Source organism: Apaloderma vittatum, unplaced genomic scaffold, assembly GCF_000703405.1.
Source record: "Apaloderma vittatum isolate BGI_N311 unplaced genomic scaffold, ASM70340v1 scaffold23953, whole genome shotgun sequence".
In the NCBI taxonomy this organism is placed as follows: domain Eukaryota; kingdom Metazoa; phylum Chordata; class Aves; order Trogoniformes; family Trogonidae; genus Apaloderma; species Apaloderma vittatum.
Genome location: NW_009708992.1, coordinates 13,825 through 35,978, shown reverse-complemented (window position 1 = coordinate 35,978; position 22,154 = coordinate 13,825). Strand labels below are relative to the sequence as shown.

Here is a 22,154-nt window from a genome sequence, read left to right as displayed (position 1 = left end):
CTTCCGATCAGTACTCCTCGGGCTGACTTCCCATTGACACAGCCAAGACTTGCGCTTGCAACCGACGTCAGGCGTACAAAGCACATCGTGGCTCCTCAGCCACAGGCAGTCACGGTGCCTCTTCCATTCTGTAGAGTTAAAGCAGTTGGTAGGTAAACTAGGTCTTGGATACTTGTATTCGTAGTGATATTTTGGCTTGTGCTCTGATTGCAGAGAATTACTACCAACTGAAATGTGATTGATAGTTGTATAATTTTGTAAATTTTGTGGAAACTTGCAAAATTTTCAAATTTTGATTTGGATTTTTAAGTGTATGTAAAGCTGAACTTTATATAATTATGACATGCTGGTAAAATATGTTTTTCTTTTTTATATAGCCATTTACCTTGTGTAAAAATCAGTTTACTAAACATAATTTCTCTTTCTGCTCATTCACTAGTATTTCTAGACCTTATCGCGCAGACCCCAGCATTTACAGCAGTTTATCTGAAAAGTGTCGAAAAGTATTATGTCATTCAATCTTTTTTTTTCCTCTTTTTTTAGTCTTGTCAAAACTAGGACCTCTAGCTATATTTAAAACTCCTTTAAAATGCCTCTGACTGGCCCTGATCTCATCTGGGAGAACTGGTCATAATTTAGTCCGTTTGCTTCTGTACTCATCTGGCCTGTCACAGTTTGTTAATGGCCAAACTTAAAGGCCACTTGCCTGCAGCAAGGAATTGATATCTTACATGATTCTTCTCTGCTTTTCTTAGAAATAAATTGTGATTGTCTATAGTCTTTTGTCTGATTCTTTTAGTTTTGTGGACCTACACATTGTGTATAGTTAAATCCACTAGCTTTCCTCATCTCAGTTTTTAATATGTAGCCACTGTTTATTTGAGATGAGACTTAAGTGTCTTCCTGGAATGATGTTTGTGTAATGTTTAAATATCTTGGGAGCAATGAAAAAGGCTTGGCCAATTAAATGCATAATGTGGGGTAAAAGCAATTCCAATTTATTCATTTTTTATATATGTTTGAGTTTTTCTTCCTTCTTTTCCTTTCTCTGTAGGGCTTTAATTTGGATCTTCCTTTTGAGATCTTTTAAGACATTAAAGAAATCTGAGAGTTTAAATTTTGATTTGACAAATATGTGTAATTCTCACTACTCTGCTTTATGGCACATCTGTTTTCCACTCGTAATTCTTTTTTCCTTTGACAGTTTTTGTGGGATTCAAACTGCACAGGACAGTGTGGTTGACAAATCGATAGCCTATATCCAATGTTTGTACTTGGGGTTGTTCAGCCTGAGAAATCAGTCACAATAGTCTCGGTGCACTCAGCCCAGTCTTTTAACTCCAGTGTAGTCACTATATTTTCAATCTATCATGGATTTTATTTTGGACTTTTTAAAAAACAAAGTAACATTTTTCACATGGAGACTGCTAATTGATATGTTAGAAAGAACTGAAAAAGAAAAAATACACTGAACAACAAAAACCAAGCCAGAAAACTCAACTGGGAAAGACAGAAGCCCTAGCTCAGCCAGACACATTATGTTATCAGTGTAATGTCCTCATGTGAGCTGACTTGTTTTTTTTTTTTTAAAAAAAAATCAAACAATTTTTTTTCATGGGGTAGATAATTTCCTTTCCCTCCTTTCAGTCGTGCTTTGTTTTCCTTGTACAGACAGTTTCTATGAGGTGAGGACTTTGTGAGTGACATAGCTGTATATTGACGGAAGTATTTCAGCAGATTAGATTCCTACTTTGAAACACTGTTTGTTTACAGAGTTTATATGCCTGTGCTTTAAAGAAAAACAGTATTGTTGTTTACTTAATGTGAGATATGCGATTAGGAGATCCTTTGGGCTTTTTTTTTTTTTTTTGAGTGTGAAACAAACTTGCATATTTTAATAAAAGACAGATGCCTCCTGCCTGGAAATGTTCAAGGCCAGGCTGGATGGGGCTTTGAGCAACCTGGTTTAGTGAGGGGTGTCCTTGCCCATGGCAGGGGGTTGGACATAGATGATCTTTAAGGTCCCTTCCAACCCAAACCATTCTATAAATCTATGATTCTGTGTGCTTGCTAAGTTAATTTCCAATGTTTAATCAAGGAGCAAAATAAGGCCATGGGTCTCCATGTGTTGCCTTTTCTAGTTGAGAGGTGTCCCTGCCCATGATAGGGAGGTTGGATTAAATGATCTCTAAGGTCCCTTCCAGCCTAGGCCATTCTGTGATTCTATGGGAATATGTACCTTGTTTTTCTAAACCTTCTCGTTAAACTTCATCCTTTGTGATAGTTTCTGTGTTCCAGCTATATTGAAATTCAGAGAAATGTTGTTTTTATTAAAATCTTTCAAGTCTTTTCTGATGATTACCATCACAGATATAAACACATTCGTCTGCAGTAGGACAATCACGTGGCTCTCTGTTTATAGCATTTTTATGTGAAGGAGAGATACTATAAGTATGATAGATAAAAAATGTAAATAATTTTCATGTGACTAAAGGGTCATAAGACAGTTAAATTACTGTAATTATGTGTGTAGTATGGGAACAACATGTTTAAAACAAGGGGAGAAACATTTCTGTTAAATATGTAGAAACAATGATTTTATGATAGGACTTTAGGAAATATTTGTGAAAATAATACTGTATAAACATCCTGGGTTTTTTTCCCAACAGCACTTAAATCGCCCTTGGAGTTCTCTTCAATGGAACTTAAATTCACACAACATTCAAGTGACACGCATTTCAATATTGCTGATAAAAGTATTAATTCTCAGGTAAGTAATCATAAGTTGTTATAGTTATTCTTGGCTACAGCTTTTAAATACTCAGCAATGACTGGGAAAGGAGTAGAGATCTGGAACTCAGAATTCAGTCATGTTCCAAATATATTATTCAGATATTGAAAAGTTTTCCCATTGTCATTTTGTTCGGTTTTTGATTTTATGTTTGTCTTTTGACCACTACAGAGTTTTCCAAAACTCAAAACTGGGCTTGCCCTGACTCTCTGACACATGAGAAAGTGTAGGCACTGTGAGAAACTCATCATGAATTGTTTAAGAAATAGCTTTCCAAGATTTTCTGCCTCTGCCTAGAGGTACTAGTAAACTAAACAGTGACAGCTCAGGAATGCAATCAATGTGTCATAGTGGTGCATACAGTTAAATTGCTGCCATGTTGTATGGTACTGATCTGTGCCACCTGGACTATCCCAAAAAATTCCTGATCATGACTTAGAGCTTAATGGGAGAGAGGCACTAAACAAGATATTCGACTATGGCAATTCTGTTTTGGAACACAGAGAATTTGGCTGTACGAATGCAAAACACAGTGTAACATAATTTATTGGTTTTAATTCCCAAGGCTTCATTTGGATATAAAAAAGTATTATTGGCAATGATGAAAACACTTGCAACTCAAGTATCATCACATAAAAATGATAATACAATATCAAGGCCTTTTTCTAGCTATGAATGTGTTAGGAGTTGAAAGAGTAACTCTGAGATAAAAGAATGGAATGTTTTTTTGTTTCCACTCTTATCTTATTGAATTGAAAGAATGAGTTTTGAAAACCTATTCTGAACTTGCTTTTTCAGCATATCCACCTGTAAATCTAGATGTCATGACCCATGTATTTAGTTCTTGTGCTTAATTTGTGTCAGGAAAAAATTCGTGGGTTTTTTTTGGCTAAACATTCCTGTCATGATACTTCGATCCTTTTAGCGTGCATAAATGAGATTTTCCCATTCTGGAAAGAAAGTATTGCTCTTTGTGAATGTGGTGACTGACTGCAAAGTATTTAGTGTGTGCTGATAGACATACTCCTCTCACCTTGCCGATATAATAAACTGCGTTCTTCATCGCTTCTAGTGTGTTCTTGCTTTCAATCTGATCTGATTACAAGTAGAATGCTTGGAACAGAACAATATGAAAATACCATGGTGCTTGCTGCTTTCCATCTTTAATCATGTTCTCCTCTCTCTGCAAATATTTACAGAAGCTTGACCTGAAGAATATCTCAGGGCAGCAGCTGACATGGAAATTGAGTTGTGGTGATGCAGTCAAAAATACAGGAGACGATGTTTTTAAATTTAGTCTGCAGACTGGATTTCTTGATCCAGGACAAAAAATCAGTATTGCTGTGTTCTTCTGCCCTTGTAAGTAATTTTCTGAGTTCTTCTACCGGTAGTTTGACCAATATGCCATTTTCATAGATCTGTTTAATTAACTTTTTGGGGTGATTCATAACTAGCACTTGTTTTGACTAGCTTCCAGTTGACATGAGTAAATAACAAATTAAAATGACAAAAGAAAGATTTGTTGTGGTTCTGAGAAAATAAGACAGTTGCACCCCCTAACACAAAGCATGGAGTCATTTTATAGCATTATTTGAAAAGTCTAGTTTGCATGTATAAAGCATCATAGAGCCATAAAATCCTTCAGGTTGGAAAAGACCCTTGGGATCATCGAGTCCAGCCATTAACCCTGCTCTACGAAGTGACTCAACCACCTCCCTGGGCAGCCTATTCCAATGTCTTTCTAGTCTTTGAGAAAATTCTTTCCTAATGTCCAATTTAAACCTCCCCTGTTGCCATCTGAAGCCGTTCCCTCATGTTCTATCACTAATTACCTGTGAGAAGAGACCAGCACCAACCTCTCTACAATGTCCTTTCAGGTAGTTGTAGAGTGATGAGGTCTCCCCTCAGCCTCCTCTTCTTCAAACTAAACAGCCCCAGATGCTTCAATCGTTCTTCGTAAGATCTATTCTCCAGGCCCTTCACCAGCTTCATTGTCCTCCTCTGCACTCGCTCCAGCACCTCGAAATCTCTCTTGTATTGAGGTGCCCAAAACTGGACAAAATACTTGATACCTGTGGCCTCACAAGTACAGAGGGACAATCACCTCCCTGTTCCTGCTGGTCACACTACTTCTAATACAAGCCAGGATGCCACTGGCCTTCTTGGCCACCTGGGCACACTGCTGGCTCGTATTCAGCCACTTGGCGATTAGAACGCCCGGGTCCCTTTCTGCCAGGCAGCTTTCCAGTCACACTTCCCCAAGCCTGTAACATTCCATGGGGTTGCTGTGGCCCAAGTGCAGGACCTGGCACTTGGCCTTGTTGAAGCTCATACAGTTGACATTGGCCCATCCATCCAATCTATCCAAGTCTCTCTGCAGGGCCTCCCTACCCTCGTGCAGATCAACAGTCCCACCTAACTTGGTGTCGTCTGTGAACTTAGTGATGATACACTCTGTGTCCTTCTCAAGAGCATCAATAAAGTTGTTAAATAGAAATGGTCTCAACACTGAGCCTTGGGGAACGCCACTTGTGACTGGCCACCAGCTGGATTTAACTCTATTGACCACCATTCTTTGGGCCCGTCTGTTGAGCCAGTGCTTTATCAATCAAGTTTTGCACGTAGAAAGCATCAAAGGCTGGGGTAGCTGAATCATTTTTGATACTGCTCCTTTGTGTGTGTTTAGGTTAACTGACTTTTGACACTGAAGCTTTCCAAGAGTACTTGGAATGTGTGTGAACTTTTTTTCTAGATAGCTGTAATTTGGATAAGCATGGAAATTTCCTGTGTCAATGAGACGCAAAAATGGTATTTTGTGGGTAATCTGCTCAGGCAACTAGACATGAAGTAAAAAATGTTAAATAGATTTTTAACAGAACTTGGGAACGTGAAGGAAGATGGTAATTGACCACATACACTGAAAGAGGAATGGCAGAACATGAGTATTAGGATTCTACCTTATTCCAAGTCAAGTGTTTAGGGTAGAGAGTAATGTAACACAGTATTTGAGTTGATAAAGCCTGTCAGCATATGTAGTTCTTGCCTACAGAACTCAGCCATTTTGACGGTTTTAGGTGGCCTACTTTTGGGGCCCCAGCATTCTCAGGGGGAAAAAGAGTTGTTTTCTCAGTTGGATCTGATCCTGAATCATCAGCTGAGCAGCCCTGCCCTAGAGAAAGACATCGCTGCTAGTCTTTGATAGGATTAAAATCTATAACCTCAGTTAAGTACTGGGAAAAATTTAATCTAATTAAAATAATAAAATATAGGTATAAGGGTCTTACTGTGCTTCTGTATGATAAATAGAGAAAACTGTATTGAATGTTGCTCTGCAAACATGTGAATATGCAAGAGCTATATTTAATTGCATGTGTTCCTTGGAGTTGCTTGCTGTGCTTCACAATATTTCTCCATTATGTTTTATGCCTTTTAGCCATCTTTTGTCTGTTCAATTTATAGTTGAAGAAATATCACATCAATTTGTGATTTTGCTTCATGAAGTGGAAAATAATTAATATATAATGATTTTTTTTTTAGAATTATTTAGAAGTTCTTTGTTTTAAATTCTTTCAATTTTCGTTTTGAGTACCAAATTCTGACTTCTCTGAAGTAGTACTTCTTTGTGCATATAATATCTGGAAAGTTTCTGACCCAATCAGTATCTATGGTTGTAGTTTTTACTCTTCTGAGCTGTTCATGAGGTATCCTTTTAAAATATATATTTAGATTACTCTGTTAAATTATATATTATTACAAATTAAACTGCTGGAAGAAAGTTAAATGCCATTTACTATTGGAAGGCTGAGCAAAAACATTTAGGGCATGTTTCTGGCTTTGATTCATCTCTTTTTCTCCTTTCCCCCTACATTCCTCCAAACTGCACAAACCCTGGTTTCTGGCTCTGAACCACATGTGTATGAAACAGCCATAAAATGTATTCAGTGCAGTGAAGATTTTTTTACTAGATAGGTTCTGGTTTTTACTTTATGTAATCCCTGGTTTTGGAACCAAATTATGTGATCTCTTCTCTGTCTCGTCTCTGCAGTTCCGCAGTCAGGTTTTAGTGATAACTTACACAGGTTATCAAAATAAAATAGAGATGAAAGTTTTTGCTAAAAAAATTGTGTTGGAGCAATATGAAATAAAAATCTCCCAAGGATACTAGGTAAATTGAAGGAAAATATTGCCCAAGTGTGTGATAAAATGTTAGAATATGAACATCAGAAAAGGTTATTCAGCAAGGGAAGAATAACAAGAAGACTGGACAAATTACAGAGAGATATTGTGGGAGAAAAATCTGGAAGTTATCTCTTTTCAGTTGTTCAGTTCTACAAAGTTTTAGAACTATGGACTTGAAATCTCAGTTTACTTATGAAGGGTGTAACAATCTACTCAAAGAATGTCTGGAGAGTGTGTCTAGACAGAAGAAAGGCTTTGTCTAAATTTCTGAATTTTGAGAAGTTGTTGTGATGCAACTCAGAGGAAAAATAGATTAAGAAAATGAGGAATAAAAACGTATTATGTCTCCAGGTCTTTGTAGTAAGAATGCAGAGGAAAGAGGAATTGAAGTATGGAAAGTTAAACATTTTTTTCTCCTTTTGTTAATTTCTACTTTGTTTTCAGTAGGGCATCATTTTTCTGCAACATTTTGGATAACAAAGGCTACAAAATAAGTTGTAACTTTGAGTGGGTATTCTAATAGATACTTTTGCAGAGTGTGCGTATGGTTAGAATAGTTGTGGATCATATTAAAATAATCACTTATGAGGAACGCAAATGTTTTAGTGTGCTTTGAATTAGAGAAGCATATTCATCTAGAAGAGATATATTAGCTGTGTTTTGAATTGGTTAGGTTAACAAATATACCTTGAAAAAGAAAATTGCACAGGGCAATATTAGACTTGGAAGATAAAATTAAATAAATCTATAATTCCAGATATCTGATGATTTTTATGGCATGGATGAGCAGAGGGTTGCATCTTTTTCTTCGAAGTACTGCTCTGGTGTTTAAGACAGAGGGAACTTGGGAAAATTTTCTAACGCTATTCTGTGCAACAGCTGGAGAGGGATCATATGATTAATGAATAAGCAAAATGATCATCTGTATGATGGTTGGTCTATTTAGCTGTTTACATCATGACAACATATTAAAATTGCCTGCGTGTTGCGAAGGCTGTGAAGCAGAGAACAGCACACAAAATCCAGTATTTTGAATTAATGTATAAATTGTGTCTGTAAATGCTTATGTGTATATATGTAAATATGACAGGATAGACAATTATCATTTGAAGTTATTTGTATTTCTACTATATTCCCATATCTTTTATTTACAGAATATTGTAGTATATAACTGTAAAAATCAATTGCTCTTAATTAGATGTTCTAAGTATTTTTCCATGATTTATACCCTGCTTGTACTATACATTCACTGAATATAATTGCTCCTTCTTGTAAGAGAACATTAGATACATCAAAAACCCCACAGGAGACCTAGTTGATGAATATGGTGTGCTAATCACCTTCATAAGTTTGTGCTGTAAAGTTGTCTTATGCAAGGGTGAACAAACCTCAGGATGAACGTTGAGAGTGCATTAGAGTAATTTGTTTAAATATGCTGCAACATTTATAATAATGAGAGTGCAAAATGCTACAGTGTTAAATCAAACTCAAGAGTTTATATATTGCGTGGTAACGTGATGCTACCTGTGAAAAAAGTATACTAAATCCTCTTCTGCTGGACTATAGTTTAATACATTAACAGTACATGAAAAATTTCACTATATCTTGTTATGATATGAAAAAAAACTTATCTGCAACAAGTAAGTCACAATAAACCTGTGTTCTTGGATTCCATGTGGAAAAACACCCACAAATGCACCCGTGAGTTACCAGTTCAGTGCCCTGGAAGACGTGATGATTGTGCAGTGGGCACAGGTGATCGTCATGACCTCCATCTTCTAGATTTTTTTTTTTTTTTCTGCAACAGTAAGATACTGAATAACTATGACCTTTAACAGGTTCAGTGGACAGTGGACAAATGATAAATTTACTTTTGGGTTTTTTTTGTTTGTTTTCTGTAGGGCTTATCTGTAAGTTCTAACTACTTGTGACTTTTCTGAAATATGTATTTCAATGTATGCAAATCCTTCGTTGTTACCCATTTATGTTGAAAGCATCTATATGCAATAAGGCGTGAATTACTGGAAAGTCCAGGGCAACTAAACTAAAAATATTTGTTTGGGAGGCAAGTGTAGGACCTGATTAACAATCTAATACAAACTTAAGGGAGTGACAAGAGCAAATGGTGATATTACTTTCTTCTCACACACTCTCAAAAGATCAAAAAGTCTGCTATTATACAGTTAAGATTTCTGGGGAAAAAAATAATAAACCAAAACTTAGATTTGTGCTGCTAGAGAGGAAAATGAGTATGGGCATCCTTAAAGAGGTGGCCATCTGAGCTAACTTTTGCTGCTAAATTAAATTGCATCTGAAACAGTGGAAGGTGTGGAGACTTGAAGTATTTCTCTGGAAGTGTGTGAATGGTATTGTTAGAACTTGCATATGTGTAAAATTGACTTTCAGCAGAAATATGATTTGTTTATGTTTCTATTAACAAAGAATCTGCATAAAGTCTCAGGGTAGCACGCTGGAGAGTTAGGCACTCTGAACTGAATGGGCTTTCTAGTACAAATTAGACCAAAAATGAAGCAGCTAATGAATATATGCACATATGTATTTTGAGAAGTTGTGTTCTTTTCAGAGTTTTTTCTAAGGTAAGGCAATGAATGCTTATTTCCCCTAATAAATATATCTAGGAAAGACAAACAGGAAATTTTGCATTTAATTTGCCTTTAGCAAATTTAGATTGCCAGATCTGTAAATATCATCAAATTTCCCTAAGGAAAATTTTCACATTTGCTGGACAGCTTGTTGTTTGCCCTGTAGAAATTAATGATGCCATATCAGAATGGTAACAGTAGCAAAAGCTTTGACAATACTCACGAATTTTGTGATTAACAGAATAAAGTGATGACTTAGGCTATTAGTTCAGGACATAATTCTAATAGCCTGAAGAAGAGAAGTTTCCAGGGAGACCTTATAGAAGCCTGCAAATATTTAAAGGAGGCTTACAGGAAAGAAGAGGAGGGACTCTTTATCAGGAAGTGTAGGATTAGGATAAGGCATAATGGTTTCAAACTGAGAGAGGGTAGATTTAGAATCATAGAACCATAGAATGGCCTATGCTGGAAGGGACCTTAGAGATCATTTAATCCAACCTCCTTAGATATTAGCAAGAAACTCTTCTGTGAGGGTGGTGAGACACTGAAACAGGTTGCTCAGCCAAGTTGTGGATGCTCCACCGCTGGAAGTGTTCCAGGCCAGGCTGGATGGGGCTTTGAGCAACTTGGTCTAGTGGGAGGTGTCCCTGCCCATGGCAGGTGGCTTGGAACTTGATGATTTTCAAGGTCCCTTGCAACCCAAACCATTCTGTGATTCTATGTTTCTAATTTGTTTACCATGAAATATCCTGAAAATATTTGCCCTAGGAATTACAAGCTAATGAACAAAACTTAATGAGTAATTCACGTTTTTTGTGTTTGTGTCTGTTTAAAGTGAGGACAGTACTGAAACATCCTGGTGTTTCTTACATAAGCAGTGAGTTATTGGGTAACATATTAGTCAGAATTTTGATGTTAGTAAGTGTGTGGAGCCACACACAGAGTAAACGCTGTCTGTTCTGCCTTTTGCACCATGTCAGGGATTCTGTCACAAACAACTGTGATCATGCAGTTGATTTGTTAGAAGTGTTATGTACAGTATGGATGAAAATTTGTGTGAAGAAGCTTAACACTGTTTATCTCCTAACTTTTCGAGGTCTAACTTTGGAACTAGGGTTAATATAAAGCTTTTAAAATGTGAGTTAGTGAAAATTACATATTCTTTGATACTGACATATGCTCTTCTAGTTTTCTTCCTTGATGGTACTGTATCTTTATGATATTTATCGGTTATAACCTTTCACTTTACTGTATGTGAAGATAGGATACAGAAATATGGTTAAGTTAGAGCACAACTGTAGGACAGTAGACAGTCTAGCTCATATATGAAAGTAACTTGTGTAGAATATATTTTCTCACAAATGTGTCAAAGGTATACTGTGTGGCTCTTGATAGATTTCCATGACCTTTTCTGATGCTCTCTCACTATTCCCTCATAAAAGGGTTAAGTGCAAGAAAAGGTGTATCCTAGCTGTGTCAAACCCCAATACACAGGCTTCTTAGCCTTCTCAGGAGTATTGTCTCCTAAAGCTGATTTCCCTTTCTCAGGGAGATAGCCAGATGTTGCAAACACTGCAGGAAGTTCCTTTTCATCTGTTTTTTCCACTTTGCCAGTTTAATGCTTTCTAGTCTGAAATGAATGGAATCTGCAGGCTATGTTCTGGTGAGCTAGTAGGCTTCTGTGAAGCTCCTCTATTACTATCTCCATGAAGAAACTGGATCTTATGAGAAGGGAAAAAACAAGATATTTTGAAGACATTAGACTTTTTTCTTTCAGTATATAAACAATGGCAACTCTTAGACTGTGAAAATAATTGTTTGAGCTAATCAGAAGAGCTTGTTACATGTATTTTGTTTGCAGTGGCACGTGTGGTCATGCAGACATAAAAATTATGAAGTTATTTGTTTCTATCTATCTCCTTAAATATTAGGTGAAGATGTGTCCCTGCTTACTAACCTGATGAGAGATTAGTAAGTCTGACGACAGAGGGGAATCAAAATGAAAAGTGTTTTTCTTGAAAATGAAAAGATTAAAATTTTTGGGTTGTCTTACAACACGTCATACAGGTTTCTTTCTAAATACAAGAAGTGGTAGTTGGCCCTCAAAAATTGTTTATTTTGCTAGCTCTTCAGCAGGTGGGAATGATGGAAAATTTGGTGACACTGCATTGTTTGGAAGACTTTTTTGATGGTGTAATAATTGTGGAAGGGAAGCACCTTGATGCATGTATCAGTGAAAGAAAATGTGCTTTTCCATCTTGGAGCAAACTGTCTTGCAGCCGTTAGTGAGGTCACATGAGAAGGAGCAGAACACAAGGAAATGAGAGATGCTTGCAGTGGGGAGTAGAACCTGTCCTCTGGGCTTGTGTGGGGCTGACTTGGAGACCGAGTGTAGGTTTTAGTCATCTGTTGAAATGTAGCATTGCCATCTTAAAAGGCAACAACTTCTTTTCTTGGCAGTTAGATGCTTCTGATATTTATTCCTTTATAAAATTAGCATTCTCTGTGTTAATTAGTGTAATTTATAATATGAATGCAATTCTTAGAATTCTGAGAAGCATTGCATTGGTGCTATGTATAAAGTAATATTAATACAGTAAATTAAGAAGACTTTGAAAATTTTTTGATAAATTAAAAAAGTATGAGTTTCTTCTTTACTACAAGCAAATGTTCTAAGCTTTCTTACTAAAGCTTTTGATACATTTAGTGTATGTTAAGCTACCTTTTGAGTAAGAAAATACCAATGACTTTACCATCCTCTCCCTCAAAAAACTCAAGAAAACAAAACAAAGAAAAAACCCGCCATCCAAAATCTCTTACTATAACTCTTTTAGTTGCATGTATTTATAGTAATATAAATTTCTGTTTTGTTTTGGTTTTTTTGTTGTTGTTGTTTTTTACTACCTTTTCAACAGCTTGTCCTGGGACATACTCATCTGAAATGTCAGTGTGTCTAAACGACAATCCATCGCACTACAAAATAACATTGTCTGGCATTGTGAAGTCACCAAAAATAAATTTTGATCCCCCCTTTTTAATACTGATGCCAGTTCCTCTGGATGTGAAAACAGACACAGCCATCAATATAATTCCAAAAGATTATTTAAGGTAAATATCTCAGAATACATTTATTACAGAACTCTCTTAAGTTGCCATAAAATAATGAGATGAAATTTACCTTCAAATATTTATTGTCTTATCTCATCTGAATTGTAGTAATTTGTCAAGTGATTTGTCTATTTTTTTGTAACGGAAAGAATTCCATATGGACCTGAACTGACTGCCCATTATTATTTCAGAACTGGAACCTAAAATTATGTATGCATCTTAAGTATCTGTATGAATTTCCCCTTCATATTTCTGTTTTAAAACTTACTCTAACTTGTTATGCAATAATTGCAGTTTTATCAATATTAATGAAAGTTTAAAGTGTAGGAAACCTAAGGTAAGGAAGTAATACTAATGCTCTTTGTAGCACAGTTGGTGAAAATTGCTCTTCTTCTGCATTTAAATATTGAACTATTGTGGGTCAGTATGAAATGTTCAGATACGTATGTAGAAAACAAACCAGCATCTAAATTCTAAAGGAATTTTAATTCTTTAGTTTCATTTGATTTATGCTTCAAAACTGAAGTTATTCTTCTGTATTTAACTGTGAAAAGCAATTTTGTAAATGTGTGAATCTGTGAATCAACTTTATTACTGTCAAACTGTCAGCACAAACACCGTTACTATTTATTTTTAACACAGGCAATCACGAATTCGAGTTGAACTTCCAGAGCTTGAACTCGAAGATGGTGACAGGATTTACCCTTTTTCTGTGCACTTCCCAAAAGGACAAGATATTGTTCCTTCATCAGATGGCACAAATAAGGAACTAATTTGTCATATGAGCTTCAGATCATCTAGGCCAGTGTCGTTTTTAGGGAATATGTTCTTCATTGATGAAGAGGAAAACAGGTAATGCGCATGATTGAAATTAGTTTCGGAAGGGTACAAACTGACAAAGTTGGATATAAGACAGAGAACTCATAGTGGCTGGGTAAAGACAAATGAGTCATTCTGAAAAAAACTCCAAAAATGAGACATAGAAATATTTCTTTTTTCAACTGAAATACAATTCAAACCCACAAAATTCTGGTTTTGGTCTTTAAGGTAAGATTCATCAAAGGGACCATCTTGAGGTCTTATATCTCATTCATATCTACTTAGTAGTTCTTATGTCTACTTCAGTCATCTCAGATTACTTTGGAGATACATGGCCTTCATTCAGTAAATCGCAGCGTTCTATTACAAAATATTTTCCTTTTGAAAAACACCCTATTAAAATTTTACAGTCAATTCCATGCTCGATTTTGACTGAGTTGAGCCAAAGTCTGAAATTTTATTTCATTGAGCCTTTTTCCTATGATTCATTTTTTAAAACAATGAAATGTTTGTGACTGATTTAGAGTCTCTTTTCTATCATCTGAAAGAGCTAGTGATTCTAATCATGTTTGCCAATTTTTATGAAGTTGCAGTCATCTTCCAAAGGATGACTCCATTTTCAGTCCTCTCAAAAGCTTCAGGTGTTCCTCTGGTATCCAACAATTCAAGAAAAGACATCTCTGTGCTCTGCTATTATCTTTGTGTGTGTGCCTTTTCTTTTGCTTTTAATAATTTTTTAAAATGTCACTTTTAACTCATCTACTGTTGCATCTCAATCCTTAATTTTTCCTTATCTGATTTTATATTCTCTGTTTTTCAGCTTTTTAGAGGAGAACAGTCTAGTATGAGTTTGTATCCTCTTAGATGAAGCATTTTCTGATCTGGTTCTTCCTTCAGTATCTATAAGAATGTTACTTAATTAGCTTATTAGGAATCTGAAGGCTACTGTCCATACCAAAGATCAATATGGCATCCTTCAGGTGGAAAGTTATGAGTTGGGTTGGTTTTCTTTTGATTTGATTTTTTTGGTGTGTTTAGTTTTGTTTATTTGTTTACTTGTGGCTTGTGTTGGGTTTGGATTTGTTGGTTTTGTTTGGTTGTTTTTTATCAACTGGGAAGGAGAGCTGCATATGTGTGTTCCAAGATAGGAATTGGGAACTGTAATTTGGGTTAGTTTCTTTGTTTGTTTGTTTTGTGGTTTTTTTTTTCTTTTGGTTTACCAGGAGCAGGGCAGTACCTTTGGGTAGCTTTATACAGAAATGATTTATCAGCAAAGGAGGCTGACTCCTGATCTCAGTGAAGGTGGTCTTTGGGGCATAAGATAAAAAGGAATCATTTTAACAGCCAGGTGGCACAAGTCTATATGGATGGATGTTGCTCATCTACATCAGTGCAACTTACTGTTTAGAGTTTCTAATATATATATATATACACATATATGTATGCACATATTTATCTGTTGTAATCTTCATAGTTTTTGTATGTGTAATACGAGGAATTCATAAAAGTACACCAGGGATACTTTTCAGCTTTAGACTGTATTTCCTGTTTGAAAAGTATACAGAATATTGTTATTTCTCATATATTTCTGATATATGAGACACAGGACTGGAGAGTAAAGTACGGAGAATTGTTGTCCGTTCTCTTCCTCTTTCTCTCCCTGCTGGGCTTTTCAGTGTTTTCTGCACTGCCTTAGAGAGAGACTTTCTGGACAGCAGCATCAGCAGAAGTTGGCACTATAAGAGAGAAGGGATAAGGGACAGGTGTGCTTTACGTTGTTAGTAATTTATTTATGTATTTCGTCAGATAGAATCTTGTGCACTACGCCAGACAGCATCTGAAATTTTCAAAAGTAGTGAAATTATTTGGGATTATAAGCACCTGAAAAATACTTGGGAATTTTTGTAGTCTAATTCCTGTTACACCTAAATTCCTTTAGAACAGAACACTTGGAGTTGATATGCAGTGTTCATAAAAAATTTGAAACACTGTTTAGTGATGAAGACATAAGCAAACATGAAATTCATACATCTTATTTTGATTTTAAAGTAGTAGTAGGCTACTTTTTAAGTAACTTTAATGGTGAAAAGCAATGCAGAACTTTTCCTTTGCCCCTGGTAAATGGAGATCAAATTTGTTATTAAATGTTCTGCACAAAAATAACAGTTTTCAGCATTTGTCTTTTTTATTCATCTCTCTCCTTGTTGGGATGAATTGGCGTGTGCATGGGGAGGAAGGATAGGTACTGTTGTGATTAAAAATCATTCCTGCAGTTGTTATTTGCAGTAAAGCAGCTATTTGAGGGTTAAGTATCTCTGCCCTACAGCTTAGAATGGGCTTTTTCCTAAACATAAAATTAAATTTTATGTTATTTTGATGCAAGGTTTATGGATCTTTCCATTATTGCTGCTCACATTGGATTAGTATTTTATATTTTTCTATATAGTTTGTCAGTCAAGAATCTATTTCTTATTAATTTTATTTAAGATTTAATCATTGTGTGGGACGTGATTCATAAATGTGTGCTAAAGCTTGAAGTAATTATGAGAAATGGATAATTTAATTCTGATCAGGTCTGAAATATAGCTGCTGAGCAGGTACAATATTTAGTTTTAATAACTTTATATATGATGCACTAGCAGCTTCTCAAAGCTTGTTATAGAGAAATAATCCTTTCTACTGTGTAATAAACCTTTTCCTGTATTTCCCATTAAAATGAAATAAAAGATGCCATCCCTGATTTAAAGGCAAACTCAATGTGTTTTTGAAAAAAAGATATGAAATAAAAGTCATCAAAGGAACTTTAAAAGGCATCCCTGTCTGTGAAGGTGAGAAAATTCATGCTCAGGAATTGTTGCTGTATTTTAAAACATAGTGGATAGATATTTGTTGAAGGACAGAACTTAGAACATTGCTTTACCAATGCACAAGTGATTTCCTTGTCAGGCAGTTGGGTGTGGGCGTGGACTGTAGGTGCAGATGGTATAAAACCTGAACACAACTGGATGAATTAGCACATGATCCAAAACAAAGGGATTCTGTGTGTGCTGTTAGTCTGTATAGTAATATTATTCATATTGGCTTTTGGAAGAATTATTTTTGTCATAAACAGAAAGAATCCTTTCCTTCAAAAACTACGTGCCTGGTTCTCTAATCCCGTGTGTATTGTTTTTATTCTAATAAAAATCTGTGACAAATTTATCCAGGCTTAGGTTTTGTTACCACTGTTAATATTACAATGTGCTTTGATATTCCACTATGTAGTAACGTACAGCTGCAATTTCTTTTTCTTTGCGTATCTACTTCCATTTTTCCCCCTCCATCGGAGACCTCTGCAATGTGTTCAAACCTGGTTCAACTAATTCTCTAAGCATTTGAACAGTTTGTTTCACACTGTGTAACTAATGAATTTGAACTGCTCTGGTAATGTGAGTCTTTCTGGTAGATAAGATTTCAGGGCCTTCTAGATCTTTAATAATAAAACATTGAATGACCAATAAAAGCTAACTAGTCTTGAATAGGTTCCTGGTTTAATAGGCCATGAAATCTCACAGTATCAGTTGCTGAAGAAGTATGAATTTGTCAGGTATTCTCTTTTTGTATTTCCATTTTCAAAGTAGTAATATGTAATTTGAAGTTATTTGAATTAAAATGTTTAACTTCAACTCGTATTCTCTGTTCTGGGATAGAATTAAAATAAGTGAGTTAAAATGGTACTTCTATATGTTGGTAAAATATCATGTCCTGTATTTAACTGTTTAGAAGAGCAGTCTTAACTTCTAAGCAAAATTAATTGTAGGTGTATTTCAAAGCATGAGTATTGACATGACAGATATTCTGTTCTGGTGATTTTTTAGTTAGGCTCAGTGGTGCTTTGCTTTTCTAAATTCTAGTCTAAAATGTCAGTAGCGTTGATTCACTTAGTCAATATTAAGTCCATTAAATATGGGGGTTTTTTTCATTAAATCAGAGAGAAAATTGGGCAGAGGATAGATATTATTGAATTTGGCTACTTTACAGAAAACATTTGAAAGTCAATAGGCAATCGTTTTGGAGCAAAACCATGCTTTATGTATCTAAAAGAAAACTGAGGAGATTTATGGTTGTCATTTATGCAAGTAATTTGCTGTGTGCACAGATTCCATTAAAAGGATCATAAGAAAGTGCATTAATATTTATTTAATGACTGCGTTAAATGCGAATTTGCAGTTAATTTCTAATGATATTTTAAATCTCTAATCTTCCTTTTTGCTTTTTTTGAGCAAAGCAGAATAAATGACATTTCCTTGTATGAGGCTGATAGGAATACAGAAATAAAAGATAACATAAAATTCAAGAATGTCTAGAGCAAGTATTTAGGAAATAGGCAGAAATATTTAGCTGTGACACTTATTTCCTTCAACTTGAAAAACTAAGCCAAAAAAAGACTCTGCAGATGTGGCATGTTTCTGTGCTTCTCTAATTCTTATTATGGGGGCTGGTTAGCTCAGTCAGCTGAGCGTGGCACTAACAACGCTGAGGTCACAGGTTTGATTCCTGTTCGGTCCCCATATGTTGCCTGATCTAGTCGAGAGGTGGCATCCCTGGCCACAGGGAGGCTGGATTAAAATGATCTCTAAGGTCCCTTCCAGCTTAGGCTATTCTATGGTTCTATTATATCTTTTTATATATTGATTAGATAAATAATTTAACAGGAAAATAAGTTTTCTGCCATCCTGATTGAAATGACGTTTAACTTATTCTTTCTAAAAAATAAGTAGAAAAACCAGGCACATGTTGTATCATACAATCAAAGGAAATGGTGCTCCGGGCAGCAAAATATCCAAAACCTCCCACATGCGATGAGTGGATAAACTGCTGTGATCATTGATGACACAAATGTGCTGAGGTCCTTGCCTCTCATATTCTACAGTTCTCCATTTTCTTTTCCCTTTCCCACTGGGAAGCTGGGGAAACTCAGGCCATTTCTGATGTTATTCACATTGTGTATGACTGGAACTTCAGGGGCAGAGGATGTTGGGGATTTTTGGCCTCTAATAACAACACGATGCAACTGAGACATAGTCATGAAAAGGTACCCAGTTATGAATTGGTTCCAGTTGTTTTGATAGTCCATTAGATCTCAATGTTGCATGGAGGGGAACAGTACATTCCCATTTGCTCTTGGGAAGCGTGCCTAAACCTTTGCCTCTTTATAGTAGTCACTGTTGGCAAATGTCAATACAAGTATTCTCCTGGCTCGCCTTAGAGATCCAGAGCTGTCAATTTCTTTCAGTACGATTTAGATTTGAAGAGAGCAGGGAGCTAGAAAACGGAGTTCTTGATATTTGCATGCTTCTTTGCTGCTTTCCTTTGACCTACTTCAGATAGTTGGGAGTGCTTTTGAAAACCAAGATGGTCCGAACTCGTTAATCACGCCTTTTCTATTCTTGTGGCTTTCTACAGTTTTGGTGGTCCCTGCCAGCTAAAGTGTCCATCATTCAGAAATTAGGAACTGACATAATTGTTACTACTAGAAAACACATGCTATAGCTACTTTCCCAGCTGTATGTCTTGTATATTGTGTGAAATCGTGAGTCTGTCACTATTTATTATTGTACTAGACTGCTGTGGAAGCCTGAGATCTTGCTACAAAGGATAAGGGCTCCTCAGTGTTGAGGAACTGCTCTCCCTTCCTGTTCCCTCATTTCTCTGTTTGAGAAATACTGGGAGAGGGAGAAGAGCAGGTCTTTATTTATTTTTAAATTACAACTTCTTGTTTCCTCCATATAGGTTATTCCTTGTTCCTAAAGATCTTTAAAATGCCTCAGTGTCATGTCAAGTTTCTTTTTGGCACTAACCCATTCTGCAAGGAGTTTATTCTGTTTCCTAAATGAGTAGTGTCAGCTTCCCTTCAATATTTTTTTAGCTTACCGAAGCAATGTTGCTACAGAAATGTGTCGTTCTCTTTAGAAATTTCTACCTGTTCTCTGTGTCTCTTGATGAATACTGTTGAAGTAGGATTATTTAACTATGCCTGTATTTCTATAGCATTTAGAGTACACCGGTACAAAATAAATCAACTTGTTTCTACTTAAAAAAAGTCTGAAATGTTGTAGAGCAAAATAAAAAGGGTAAATATATTTTTATTCATGTTCTTTTGTCTTTTCACAAACATTAAAACAAACAAATGAAGAATATCAGAGTTAATTTAAGAGAAGCCAACAAACTGCTTTTATACAGTGTCTTGCATGGTATATTTTTGTCTTCACAGCTGGAGCTTTAGTTTTGGTGATCATCAGGTTTCAGATGTTGGTAAACACAATATATTTAATGACCAATCTCCTGCTCTGTGTTCTTTGAAAATATGTATTGAGAATAAGCACTGAAATAACAGTGGCAATGATGGCTCAAGTAGATAACAATTTTTTTTCCTTGCTTTATTAAGCATTATAAAACTGAATACACTGAATAATTTAACACATTTAGTAACTTCACATTTGCTAGCAACACAGGTATCTCATTCTAACAGACTTTTATATTATTTAGTTAAGCTCTGCTACAAATACAGACTAAATATGTTGCATAGGACTTCTAGCTTTGTAACCAGATAAATGTCAGTGATACAAGATGATTTTAAGCAAGTCCTTTGAATGGACTGTTATCTTTTGAAACTGAGATAAGTTTTTGTAGATGCTGAATCATTCTTCTTGAAGTTTCCATTCAAATTGCACTTTTGGGGAAACACCATATTAAAATAGGTAATGATGATGAGTGAACAGATGGCCAATAAGTGGGTTGATATTTATTATCACAGAATGGTTGAGGTTTGAATAAACCTTCAGAAATAATCTAGGACCCATCTTCAAACCCTCTCCTCAATTCAGAATTCACACTGTTTTACAGTTGTTTTTTGAATATCTCCAAAGACAGAAATTCCACAACCCTCTCTGGGCAGACTCTTCCAGCTTTCAGCCACAATCATGGTAAATTTTTTTTATTTTCTTATGACTAGATAGAAATTCTTGTATTTCATTTTGTACCCATTGCATTTTGTGCTCTCACTGAGCATCACCAAGAAGAGTTTGGCTTCATCTTCTTTACTCCCTCCCATCAGATGTTTATACATGTAGGTAAGACCCCCTGGGCCTTCTCTTCTTTAGGCTGAGCACTTGCAACTCTCAGTCTCTCCTCATATGACAGGTTCTTCAGTCCCATCTTCATCCTCGTGGCTCTTTTCTGGCCAAAGTCTGCTCTTCTGAATTCCAACGTTATAATATGGCTTTTTACCTTGTTTACTCCTTTCAGAATTGTCAACTAGACGTCTCATGGTCACTGCAGCCATGATAGACCCACGGTTACACGACCTGAATCCTCACTGTCAATGTCAGTTATGGAATCAGTTGTTGACTTGCAGGATCCATGCACTCGTCCTCAAGCTCTTTTCCCTCACCAGCTGTCTTGACCCGGTTATACCTGATAGGGATTAGAGTCAAGGTGATTCGTTTTGATCACAAAGGTGAAATCAAGACACAAACGGTGTCAGATGTCACAAAAGCAAAATGCTTTATTGACTAACAACCACTGGAGAGCGATAGGAAAGAGAGATAAGGAAAAGGAAAAGTAAAGCAGTAAAAGTTCAAGATAACAAGAAGTATAGCTACCACCACAGATCCAGCGACGTCTCGCAGGTCCGCCTGTTTCGATTCGGTGGGGAAGATCTCCAAAGAATAGCTGTTCACGGTGGCATTATATAGTGTTTCAGGAGACGCTTTGCCCATTCTCCGCCTGGTTAGCGCATGCGTATGGAGGTCGTCAGGAGCGATCTTCACCCCCCCCAGCGTTGCCTCCATCGGTGGAGCATGCATAAGTGCCCAGAGAGCCCATTTTCGCCTTGCAGGGCACCCACCCTATCAACAGTTACACCTGGTGGGCTTGCAAACCGGTGGGCTTGCAAGACAGCTGCCGTATCAGGTCCAGAAGTTGTTGTTCAGGACTTTGAGCCCCGTGGCTTATCTGAGCTGCACCCTTAATTTGTATCAGTAGTCAAGTCAAGTCCTGTGGCTTATCTGGGCTGGGCTCTGAAGTTGTTGTCTGGAGCTTATCAGTGGTCCAAGCTTGCAAACAGCAGCCTTGAAGTTTCTTCGCGGGCAATTTCAGCAAGGTTGAGACAAACAATTTTAATGCAGTCTCTTACACCAGCATGACTGAAGAGAGCACCGGTGCCCCATTCCCCTGGCCATTCTCCCCAAAGCCATTCAGTCATGCCTGATGTGTTCTATCTCCTTCAGTGGTGCCCATGTGGAAGAACAGCAGGGCCAAGGGTTAGACAAGCTGCATCAGTCTCTTAGCAGCATCCTGGATCGAAGCCCCAGGCGAGCAGCAGACCTCCCTAGATGAAGGGTCAGGCTGGCAAATGAGGTTCTCTGTCCCCTGAAGGAGGGATTTAGTCATGTCTCTCACTTGAGGTTTCCTGGTGCTGCTCAGCCAGCACAGGCACTTCATTGTCTAATCTTGTTTTCACCTTATGAAGACCGAAGCTTCTAAATTTCTTAGTTAGGAATGTATTTGCTTTGTGTTTGTTATTGGCTGAGCGTATTCAATTCTCTTACTGTAATACCACAGCAGCCAAGGAGACATGCCCTTTTTGGGTTTTTAGCAGCCTAAACCAGGGA

At 36.6% G+C, this 22,154-nt stretch overlaps 1 protein-coding gene across 1 annotated transcript in view; it reads left to right on the top strand.

Moving 5' to 3' along the window:
- LOC104271927 (uncharacterized protein CXorf22-like) overlaps nt 1–22,154 on the top strand; it is a gene marked incomplete at both ends in the record, with an annotated part of 58,259 nt that overhangs the window by 24,327 nt on the left and 11,778 nt on the right. Inside the window, 2 exons of the mRNA XM_009866765.1 lie at nt 12,489–12,681; nt 13,324–13,533. Coding sequence (XP_009865067.1) covers nt 12,489–12,681; nt 13,324–13,533 — 403 coding nt within the window. The remainder of the gene's footprint in view (nt 1–12,488; nt 12,682–13,323; nt 13,534–22,154) is intronic.